Source organism: Dromaius novaehollandiae, chromosome 2, assembly GCF_036370855.1.
Source record: "Dromaius novaehollandiae isolate bDroNov1 chromosome 2, bDroNov1.hap1, whole genome shotgun sequence".
Classification (NCBI taxonomy): domain Eukaryota; kingdom Metazoa; phylum Chordata; class Aves; order Casuariiformes; family Dromaiidae; genus Dromaius; species Dromaius novaehollandiae.
Window position 1 is genome coordinate 114,201,648 of NC_088099.1, and position 12,492 is coordinate 114,214,139.

Sequence of the window (12,492 nt, forward strand, 5' to 3'; positions counted from 1 at the left end):
TCTCTTGTGTGTGGTTTTTGGAGGAAACCACAGTATTCTCTTGAGGACATTTATCCCCCTAAACTCAGGATCAGGGATTTTTTGGCGGTGGTGGTGGTTTCTTTGTTTTTGGGTTTAAAAGGTTTCTTTCCTGGGATTATAGGTATTGCCATGGATATCGTTTTGACCATGATCCAATATACAACCCTTAGGCTCTAATTTTCCACTATAGCTCCTTGGATGTCAGACAAAGCGTAGAATCATGCCTGGTAGGGCCATAGAGCAATGTGCTGTATGGCTCTGAGAGCAGATAGAGGTTCATATGATACTAAAATTCTTTTGCTTGTTCTGGAGGCGTGTAGATGAATCAGAAGTGTACTCTCTTGCTGTGAATATTGTGTTTAAATTTCTGTGTTGTGCACAGAGCTTTTACTTTACATCCATTTCAACTCTTAGTAAAATCTCCAAAATAGATGGAGGCCAGATGTGACTCTGTGTCTTTGCAGGAGAGGAATTGCAAGAGGGAGAAGTGGCAGAAGAAGAGGAGGAGGAGGAGGAGGAGGAAGAGGATGATGATGATGAACAGGATATTATGAAAGTCCTGGGGAAGCTAGTGATGGCTATGTTCATCAAGTACTGGATTTACGTCTGTGGGGGCATGTTCTTCTTTGTCAGCTTTGAGGGTAGAATTGTCATGTACAAAATCATCTATATGGTACTGTTCCTGTTCTGTGTGGCCCTCTATCAGGTAAGTGAAAACAGTTTAGACTAAATTTTGTCCTTGAATACAATGGTTCATACCTTTAACTTGACTGTTAAGTAGCGCAGAACAAAATTCATAAGTGATGTATTTGTTCTTTCATTAGGTACAACGTGATAGTGATAAGATCATTTGAAGAGGCTGAGGAGACTAATTCTCCTTTGGCTTTTGATTATAGTGCAAGCAAAGTGTGTGTAAATTAAATAAATGCCTACAATACATATCTCCCCTCTGGGACTCCATTCTGCATCACTGTGAGAACCTGTATGGAAATTTGTGGACCTGTACTCCTACTACCAGTCTTTGCGATGGCTGGTCTATGCAGCTTCCACACCCTACTGAGCACGGAGTCCATCTCCTCCTTGACTCCTGGTGGTGAAACTGAGCGACTGAAGCTGTCCCTGACCTTTGTGCCTGTGGCCATGTCCTGACAGACTTTGACTTTACACAAAAGTCAGAACTTGAGTGCATATGAACCAAGTGTAAAAACTGTATTTCAGAGACCTGTGGCTGCTGTTGGGTACACATCATTTACCTTAGGCCAGATTGGAAGAATAATAGTCTTCATTTGCTAGTACAGCATTGTCAATATTTTTGTCAGTGACTTTGCTGTGAGCATGTTTTAACTTCCTCAGTGTGTGATTTTCAGGTGCACTATGAATGGTGGAGAAGGATTTTGAAATACTTTTGGATGTCAGTGGTCGTTTACACGATGTTGGTGCTTATCTTCATCTATACCTACCAGTTTGAGTCATTCCCAGGGTTGTGGAAGAACATGACAGGCCTGGATGAAAACAAGTAAGTGTTTGAATTTTTTTTACAGTGGGTTTTTGAGTTTATTATGGTGGAATGTTCTGAGAGTACTCCTCCTTCCTGTAATGGAGACAGATCATGAGACCATCCTCAAGCATAGCTGACTTTAAGCACTCAGCTCTGGAGCCATAGATTAACTGGTGGAAAAATAGAGAGACGAGAAAGCACTTGAGAGGGGCTCAAAGAGTCTTCTCTTCCCCCCTGTCTGCTGCGAGGGCCTCGGCACCACTCCTGTTTCCAAAATGATGCCAATACTTCTCTCTACCTCTTTGACTATTTGAACAAGATGCAGGGAGAGGTTCAGGGTAGATTTGCAGGCTGTCTGGAGCTGACGAAATGGACCTGCACTCAGGCTAATGAGGAGGGCTGAGCTGCTTCCTCCTCTTGATGTGCTGGGCATTCCTCAATGGGAGTCTACATGATTACACGCAATATGAGGGGATCTTCAGTGCAGGACTTCCAGTGAGAGACAACCTCTTTGGCTCCCATAAGGCAGGGTTGGTTTGTTTGGCTCTGTACACTTACAATATCTCTCTGAATTACTGAGTCCAAGTGCAAGATATCTGCATTGTAAAACTTTCTGCTTTAGAAGGATTTAAAGATCTAGAAAGACACACCAGCCCCTTATTTCCCATTTGAAATGATTTGTAATAAGGTCTCATGAAACAGAAAAGATTTTGTGAAAAGATAACTTAGTGGCCCGCTTTGTTTTTCAGACTAGCGGATCTTGGTTTAAAACGATTTTCTGTGGCTGAGCTATTCACACGCATCTTTATCCCCACCTCCTTCCTACTAGCGTGTATTTTACACCTTCACTACTTCCATGACCGTTTTCTCCAGCTCACTGATTTAAAAGCTGTAATCAGCAAACAGGACAACACTATTTACAGGTAAAGAAACAAACTAAATGGAGCTATTCATTGTCTGTATGAAAGCACTGTTTCTGACTGTCTTTTAATGCTCACTTTTCATAAAAAGTTATTTGTCCTTGTTACGACTAGCTGGTTTAAAAAAAAAAAGGGAGAAAAAACAATCAGCCTCCCTCAGACCCCACCACTCCACCAAACAAACCACAACCAATGTATCTGTCTCCCCCCTTTCCACTACATGCTTAAGTTTTTTATTTGGGGGTACATTTTCAGAGGTATCAATGACATTTATGCATTTATCTCATTGGCTTTGACTTTTAACAGGAGTTAGATGCTTAACTGGTATGTGTGTCTTTTTGTAAATCCTGGCAATAATAGGAAATACAGCTTTTAGTTTGGACTACTTCTGTTTTAAATGTCTGTGTTGCAGACCAAATGGAGGTTGGGAGATCTTTGGAAAATATCACATCGCCTCAGACAATGAGGCCTTTTTATTAAGTTGAACTTCAGAAATGGAAATATAATACATCGTGTCATATTATGCATTGATTTAATTCTAAAGAAACCAACTCATTTAGCCAATATTTTTAAAGTATTCACCTGTACATAGATAAGGGTAACTTGGCTGCATTTTTATGAGTGAGGGACAGCTGCATTACATCACATACACCACAGCATGTTGTGGAATAATGACAGTTTAGCTTAGCGGAGAATTCTGCTCTGTGACTTACTAGTTTTACAACAAAACATTTCAGACAGTTTTCAGGCATTCAATCTAGTATGAAGCGTCTCTGCAGGGTCTGGTACAAGTATGCTTGTGTTCCCTATTCTCAATGCACATGAATAAGCTCTACTTTTACAGATTGCTTCTGCAAAATTCCGGTTTCTGTATTTAAATAGGTTGTTAAAAACAAAACAAATCAACTTGACAAGGAATTCCTAATAATGTTGCTTTTTTTTTTTCTTTTACTTATCTTTTTAAATGCCTGTTTGCATAATACTTTTGCCTTTTGCTCTTCTTGAATTGCTAAAAGCCATAGCAAATTCAGGGGCCCTTTGAAATGGTCTGCAAGCAAACTTTTCTTGCCCACCGCAGATTTTTTGTGTGGCAGCAGATGTACTTTACTGTCTCTGAACTGGGCAGCCAAGCCTTGAAACCCAAGCCTAGCTGGGCATCCGAGCTGGGCTGTGCCCTACCTGAGGCATTTAGGAGGAATCAGCACAGTTTGCAGTAACTGTGCAAGGTTTTTTTGTAGCCTGAAGACTTTGCACTGTGCTGAGTAACATATAAACAGTTTGCACCTCCATCCTGGTGTGATCCTGGTAGGCAAAAAATGGAAAAAAACACCCTGAGACAATCCCAAGCTGTAGGTGGTTTCACAGTGCAGCACTCTGCCTCTGGAACTGCTACTTACATGTCTTTCTACTGTAGATGAAAGATGCTGAAGTACTAGCTACGGCTTGCCAAACGCTGGAATGGAGAAAATCACTGTAACTGAATTGACGTATTTCTCAAAAGGGTGGAGCCACTGATACTAAAGACACAAAATGTTGTCAGCATCTTATTGATAGCAAAAAAATCAAAGGCAAGAAAAGGCTAGTATCAGAAAAGAAGATTGTAGTATGTGGATTTTATTTGTAGTCAGTAAAAATAATTTTTTACCAGGAGTAAGTATCCTTGGGACAGGACACTGAAAGTAGGAATGGGTTGCCACCATAGGCTTAAGCAAAGTAACAAATGAAGAGGATTGTGTGATAATCATCTTTTTTTCCTTATGAACAACAAATTTTTTTAAGTCTGTGTGTGGTACTAGATTGTACTGAACTGTAAGATAAGTAGCTAGATATTTTTAAATCTTAAATGTGTGAAATGTGCCACATTTGTCATTTTGCAGTACAGTTATCACATATATTATTTGTTCCTCCTCAGAACTTTTCACAAGCTTGTCCAATTCCCAAATCAAAACACATTTTCTTGTTTGTGCTGTCATAAACACTGCCTGACATATGAAGATCCAGCCGTTTTCTTCCCTCTTCATACAATAAATAATCAGTACTGCAGATCAGCTGACTTTACAGTTCAAAGCTTCAGCATGAGAACTCAGCTGACAGTTGTACTGATGGTGCATAAAGATTGATAAAATCTAGCACAGCTGCTAGCACCAGCTTAACAGTAGTGCTAGCAATAGAAATAAGTTGCAGGGACAATTAAAACACAGATTAAAGACTTATATGTACAGTAACAATATGCAATATTTTTACAAAGCCACTAAGCTTCATTTATTCCTTTTGCCTTAAAAATTCTTAGCAGAACTCCTCAACTTAGCAGTTTACCCCTCAAAATTGCTTTTATGTTGCCTCTGTTGCTACAGAAAAAATTAAAAATTAAAGAAAATGAACCTTTTTTTTTCAGTAAGCAGACAGAAGTCAGTCCTTTTAATAGAGAACTTGTTAAAACAACCACAACAGGTGAGATCTGGTCATGAAAGTAAAGTGAAAAGCAGCCCCAGTTCTTCCATTAGCCCCTGGACTGATCATATGATTGTGGTATTATGTCTGTATGTAACTACAGAGTCTTGTTAAAATGCCTAAAACTTCTCTTGCATTAAGATAGTTTCACATGAGCAAAGTGTGTGAAGTGAGTTCAAGAATAAGGCTCTGCCAGCTACAAATAGAGGTGATAGAACTGAGGGCCTGGGTCAATTTTGCATTTGCCAGAGAAAGGAAAATCCTCTGATTAAGACTTTATAAGCCCATTTCCTTGCTGCGTCATGAATTGTGGTATAACAGAGATAGAGGCTTTGAAGCAGACAAATACTATGGTATGATGTTTCATTATAATCATCTTTAAATAAAAGAGTAACAAAATATCTACTTTTTAAAATGAACAAAATATTCTGGGACTTAGGTGAGATAAAGCAGTAGTGACTGTTCTTACATTTTGGGATCTATAGGGAGTACCTGTAGTTCTAACTGAAGTTGCACCCTGAGTGTCCATGTATTGTATTTATAAGCTTCCTAGACTTTTCACTGCATGATGTGTTAAGCTTTCAGATTTGGTATTTTGTTATGACAATATGCCTTTCTTGGTAGACAGGAAACTACATTTGTTTCTTTTTAATGGTTTCCTTTTCTCTCTCCCTAACTCATTTCCCATTGCCATCTCATGCATTCTTGTGCTTTCATCTCCCACCTCATAGCCATGCCAAAGTCAATGGCCGTGTTTATCTAATAATAAATAGGTGGGTACTTCAATCTTTCCTTTCCTTTAAAAAAGATATACCTTAGCTTGTTTGTTACTTCTTAATTGCCTTCAAAGAAAATATGTTCTTGTTGCACAGTACTGTGAAATAAGCAGGGGAGAGATTGTTGTTCAGGTATTGTAGTCTTCTAAACCTACTAACTGGTGAAGTAGTTAATACATCTCTCCTGGGTATTTATACATTGTGAGTTCATCTTCCTGTTGGGATTCTCAAACTTTGTCCATGCCTCAGTAAAGGCATAATTGGTGCTATTTGTACTTGGCTGCAGACAATAGACTTGGTTGAGGAGGCTCGTTTATCTACCCTTTGTCTGTGCATGGAAAGATGCATGCCTGCATGTGCATCCATTCTCACACACACCCTGGTCTACCTGCCAAGCGGAAGGGAATTTGAGGGTCAGGTCAATTAAATGTGGAATAAATATTTCTTTTCAAGGAAGATAGAAGCATGTACAGACTCAGATTTCCCATTCAAGGACAAAGATAGAGCATCCAATACACAGAAAGCAGTGCAGGCCAAGGCTGTTAATTTGGAGCCTGAGTCAGGTGTGACAGGATCCAGCCTACCAAAGCCCACGTTGCTGTTCTCATGGTTTTATAAATGGATTCTTGCAAAGAGCTCGATAAAGGGATTCTTTTCAAAATATTTGAGTGCAGTAAGTGTGGACTTCTATTTAGTCAGCTCAGAGGGCCAATTAAGCAAAGGTCCTTAGACCCTTGCAGTCCTTAGAAGGACTTCTGCATTTGTTGTTGCTACTGAATATAAGCAGAAAACCTGAGAAAATCCCTCAACTGGATTTTTGTGAATACTTGCTCTAATAAAAGGTTAATTTATATGTTATGTGTTCATGCTGCTTCTTTAAATATCATCGTATATTCTAGGCTAGTTCATAAAGGTTCACCAGAGCTGGAAACCTGGTCTGTTGGAAGAAGTGTCAGGGGGTGGGAAGGGCAGGTGGGAGCCAAGGGGCATGGCCAGGGAGGGCCCTCACCCACCAGAAGCTGGGAATGAGAGCCAGCACATGAGGGTCAGGATTGGGTTTGGAGGCAGTAACAGGGGTGCCCCACAGCATGGTGAGCTCTCAGCAGGTCCGTGGTGGTGAGGCAGGTCCTAGATGAAGGCAGGGAATCAGTCCACATGTCAGGCTTAGGGTCGGGGTGGACAGGACTGGGCACAGATGTGGCTGTGATGTAGCTCAGGGCTCTGTCAATAACTGCACAGCACTGCGCGCTCGGCTTGCTTCTTGCATGGTGGGTACTTGGGACAAATGGGTCAATAACGTCCTGCAGAGCAAGAAACTCTGAGTGACAGATACCTGAGAAATAATTTAGAGGCAGTAAGTTTCAAGAAATACATAAGCCTACTGCAAAAAAATTACCAATGGTAAAAGATGCTTCATAATGGAACCAGTAAGTTGTTATAAATTAATCTGCTCTAGCAAATTGCAAATAAATGAAAGTAGTAGGGCACCAGCAGGGACCTGGGGCACATATCTGATTTTAGTATGACTGAAATTGCTTTGATGCCTACAGCTAGATATACTAGAATACTTTTCTTTGTTGATACCCTGTTTAATTGTTTTGAGGACAACTAACGGTCTCACTTAAAACCATTAGCTGCTATGCCTTCAAGGCTTGCTGTCTGCATTTTTAATCAGATATTTAGTTATTTCTCTTCCTAAGTATCAGAGACAATACCTGTTGTGTTATCTCTGATAATTTCCCACCAGTATGTGCTTTCTGACTTTGTTACATCTGACTAGCAGCTGTGAAGCCTAAAGAGGTAACTTGTCTTAGATGTACTAAATTTTCAGTGCAGTTTTTATATGCTGTTAGCTCTGTTGTCTGTTACATGAAATCATGCAATCTTATAATTGAGAAAAGAAAGGGAAAGCAGCCTTAGGAATAAATGTGGAAGTCTGTGAAGAAAGATTCTAAATAGACTAACTTTTTAAAAAATGGGCATGGCTTTTTTATCTAGCCTTGGATCTCCTGAGCACACAGTTACGTCAGTATAGCTAAGCACTGACATACTGAAAACTAAGGTCATATTGAGGCTTTATCAGGTATATATTGTATGTGTTCTCATTTATAACCCCATCACCTCCAGGATCTGAATGGGAGTTATATGAGTAACATAAAGATTAGTCTTCCCATATAAAATCCTTTAGAGTCACTGTGTTTCTGTCCAGTTTACACTGAGGTAAGTCAATATATCCCTGATTTACACCAGTGTGAATGTAGATTTTTCCATCATAAAAGTCACTTGGGAAGATATCTCACTAAAATCAGTGGAATTACACCTGTGCATGGATGCTCTTGTTTCATGGGCCCTTGCCTTTGCCATGGGCTCTGATGATTTATGTTAGTTGGGAATCTGTCTCTGTGAGGTCTGAACTGAACTGAAAATTCATTCTCTCTTATTTATACTTGAGCCTGCTATTGGTACATTTTAAGAGTTCTGCACAGATATGCAAAGTTTAGTCATTTTAGTGATTACTGTTGTTTAGTCTCTTTACTGAAATTTGAATGTTCTTATTGTATATATGCTTGCTTACTTCTGAAAATAAAGTATATTGGACAAAAAGTCTTAATTTTAGTGGACAAGGCAAATATAATATGGTCTAGAATACAAGATTTCAGATTATTGGACATTCAGGTTCATAGCCCAATCCATGATCAGGGATTTAGGTAGTCATTGTCATGGATGAATTTATTCAGTGAGATTATTTTAGGCTTGACTGTTTTATTAAAATTCTATTTTTAAGCCACCTTTTCTGCTTTTTTGGCAATTGTTATGATATTACTAGTTGAGGATTGTTTAGTCAAATTTCTGTAGCTCTTCCTTCATTTTGAGGCACCAGAGTTTCCAACATGAAGAAAGTGCAATTCCCAAACACTGGAAAAATACTTTTGCTTGTTTGATTTTGTCATTAACTGCTTAGACTGTGTTGCTCATTTTTAATGATCAGATGGCTAAATCTAAATTTTTAGTTTTTTGAGCTGCAGAAATCGTTTAAGTTCGCAGAATTTCATGCCTGAATGGTAATAAGCCAGAATTTCACATCGTGAAGAACAGAGCCCTGAGATAATACTGTAGCATACTAAAGTTAGCATTAGTCCAGAAATAGTCTAATAGATGCTTGAAAACGTGCTGCATGTAGTAATTTTGATAGCATAACTAAGCATTTAGTGACCTGATCATACAGATAAGGGCTTGCAAAAGAGAGATTTTGTTGTAAGAAGTCTTATTCAAAGAAACTATGGCAGTAAGCACAGTGCTTAGGAGAGTACATAGGATCTGCCAATTAGGAAAGGCAGGTTTTCTGCAAACACAAGATGTGATTCTATCCCTCCTCATCTAGGAACTTGAATCAGTGTGGGAATAGCAGCATAATTCACATCCAGGGTACAATCTCTGTGTCCATGAAGTTGCTGGTATTTGGAATTAAGCTACTGATTAAGAACAGTCTCTTCACAAATATCAGTTAATATGTATGAAAAGCAACACAGCTACGAAAAAAATACCTGTGTAAATTGATGACTTTCATATTATTCTGAAGCCGTTTGTGTGTTAGAAGATAAGATAATGTCTGTTTTCTCAGTAAAGGCAAAATTAATGTTGGAAAATCCTCAAAAGAATTGTCATGACAATAGAGTATTACCATTTCTGTGTTAAAATTATTGTATCTTAATTTTGGTAGTCTGAAAAGTACTAATAGGTTTAGTAAGGACTGGTTCTAAATTTAAGGAAAAATCTCTGTGAGGTGTAGAAAAGAGAGAGAATGAATGGCACTAGCAAAGAAAGATATGATAGAATAAATTGAATCCCCAGCTATGGATTTTTTCCTTTAGTTTGTTCACAAACTTATACCCAGAAGAATACTTGCAAATTCCTTGGCTGCTATGGAATTTTTCCTTTAGTTTGTTCACAAACTTATAGCCAGAAGAATACATGCAAATTCCTTGGCTTCCAGTTGCATCTTTCAATTGGAAGAAGATGAAAATACATTTACAATAATACATCAGATACTTGTGATGATACTTGGCTTGAGCTGCCTTACTGATAGCATGGGACAATATTGACCCTTTTTAGCACTGGTGTAAATAGATCGCCCCCTTTCCATCTGTGCTGCAGTTCCGTGGTCCTCTATAGAAGCGCCCTGTGAATGTCATGATGGCATGCTCTTGGCATTGGAAGGCTTCTGTAGATGGAGTAGGAGAATGCTTTACTACTTGTGATGTAGCATGACATATTTGTCGATGACCGTCTTCTGTAACCCCTCTGTTCTCATCTCCCTTTTTCTTTCTGTTCCAATTACTATGAGCAGCCTCAAGAAAAAAATACCAAACCACCAAAATGAGTAAGTCCCCTGTGAAGTCATGAAATGTTTGCTCTTAAACAATGTCATTTCATGCTTCTACATCTTAAACTCTGACCATTTTCTCCAATGGGGAAAATGTCAAGTTTAAGTGTCAATACCACTCATTACTAACTAACCATTAGTATCTGAGTGAGAAGTAGTTACTAATACATTCCAACTCAACTTGCAGTGTGTGTTTGCAGAAAGTACCAGAATCATTAACTTTTCCACTTCTAAGGCATTTTCCATGAACAAATTTGTTTATTTTTTCTAATTACACAACTTGAAAAAGAAAATCATGTCATTACTGCTCAGTTTGCTGACATGGTACTGTTTACCAACAGACTGGTACACCAAGATGGAAGCCTGCCTGATATAACTATGATGAATTTAAGAGCCAGCAATGAAAAGGAAGAGGATAAAATGCTAGAAGAGGCTGGTGAGAAAAAAGTGGAAGAGACAGATGGGGAGGGAGGGAAAGGGAGGGATGAAAAAGGAAAAGAAGAAGATGAGGAAGACAAGGAGAAGGAAGATGATAATGAAGACAATGAATCGGAGGAAGAAGAAACTACAGGTAAGCTCTGAAGATTGCTAGTTTTGCCTTCCTCATCCTTATTTAACAGTGGCAACAGGCGGTTCATTCTTGATCATCCCTGCTCACTTCATTTGCCACTTTTCCCTTCTAATTTTGCATGTCTTTGCCAAAACAGCCTCATTTGAGCAGATGGCTACTTGTCAATTATTCAACAGTCTGCAGTTTCTTCTGGGGAGAAATTATACTGTTATCTGTAGGGTGCTCAGAGAATGAAAACAAAACCAAACAAACCTCTCTTTCTTAGGAGGGAAGTCTTCTAGGTGGTACAGGATGGATTAGTAGGAGGTTACCCCAAATCCTAGGAACTCCTTCGGGGTGAAATCTCTTTAAAATAAAGAAAATACATGTACATTTTTAATCTCTGACATTGTGTGCTTTCAGGGCACTTCGCTCTAGAAGTTCCAAATGGCTTTGCTTCATTATTCATGTGCTCATTAATGTCATATTTTTCACTTCTGAATGTGTAATTGATGCCAGATGAACATAAAAATGCCTACGGGCAGGCATGGATGAGGCTGATGTTGTCGTCTTTGATATTCCAGCATGAGCTCCTAACATGAATTATTTCCATAATTCAGTTAGGACCATGAACCATGAATGAAAACTGTCGAGGAGCATTTGACACCCAAGGAAACCGAACTGTCTGGAAGTAGCCTTACCATGGACTTGGCTGCTCATGCCAACATACATAGGACTGTGACGCAGAAATAGGGACAGGGTCATTGTCAAGGCAAAATGGCAACTTATCTGACTTGGCTGCCCTTGGGGAGCTGAGCTGAACCTATTCCTCTTTCCTGGCTGGGAAGTTCCCCCTCAAAGAGACATTCATGGTGCATGGAAATCTCTCTTGGCCAGCTCTCTCATGGTCTCTGAGGGGAGTTTGTTGCACCATGGCTATCCCTACGTGCCAGATGGGTTTGGGGGCCAAGGCCAGCTGTTGAAGGTTGCCCTGAGCAGTGAGAGACCGATGCAGGGAAGCAGGGAGCTGCGGCCTCCTCCCTGGAGCCTTTTCTCTGCACCGCCAGAAGTGGGGCTTGACAACAGCAAGAGATGCTGCTTGTAAATGTGTAATCCGTTTGTAGGCTGTATATGCATGTATTTATGCCAAAGGGTTAACATTCTTGTTAAATGGCCAAGAAGCTGGAGTTGCTAATATTATTTTAACATGTTTGTGTGTGCAGGTTTTGTTATGAAGTGATATGCAATGTTTCAATGAATGCACTCAGGCCTGTGTTTTATCCCCTGTGATTATAGGGCCTTTTTCTCTGTATTATCCTAGACATGCAGACAGAGCCTTCTACCATAGTTCCTTGTCCTGCTCCATCTAATTGGCAGCGTTTGGAAGTACCTTGCACAATGCAAATTTAAACAAATACTGTGATAGAGTGAGGGAGAACATCTAATTCTGTAAATACTCTCCTAAAATATACCCGTTATGCTTATAAAAGCACTCATATAGGAATGGAGTTCTATCACTTAATTAATTTGTTAAGCTCGGGGAATTTACACCACTTAGTATTTTTATTAGGATTTTAGGGAATTTTATTAGGCTTAGGGAAAAAAGACAGAAGAAAGAAATCTAGAATTTGGAATTTGATGGCCAGTTTGATTCGAAAGTCAGCTTTTTCACACAAAAGTGCACATTTTTTTCACGACAGATACGCACAGAATAATCATGTGGGTTTGCTTTTTTTACAAAATGACCAGGTAAGTTGAAATAATTGCATATAGAAGGTGATCGCTCCTTTGCATTTTTACCAGATTAGACAGTGATGTGTTTTGGTGTCATTCTTAAATGTCTCCAGTTCTGATGTTTCCATATTAACTATCAGAATGTTCTCACAGCATAT

The 12,492-nt window shown here is 39.3% G+C and overlaps 1 protein-coding gene across 3 annotated transcripts in view; it reads left to right on the top strand.

Moving 5' to 3' along the window:
• Positions 1-12,492, top strand: part of PIEZO2 (piezo type mechanosensitive ion channel component 2) — a 320,150-nt gene that overhangs the window by 232,455 nt on the left and 75,203 nt on the right. For all 3 annotated transcript variants that reach the window (XM_064507195.1, XM_064507196.1, XM_064507197.1), the window contains exons 15-18: positions 486-727; positions 1,389-1,537; positions 2,269-2,442; positions 10,392-10,621. In XM_064507195.1, the coding sequence (XP_064363265.1) occupies positions 486-727; positions 1,389-1,537; positions 2,269-2,442; positions 10,392-10,621 (795 nt within the window). The remainder of the gene's footprint in view (positions 1-485; positions 728-1,388; positions 1,538-2,268; positions 2,443-10,391; positions 10,622-12,492) is intronic.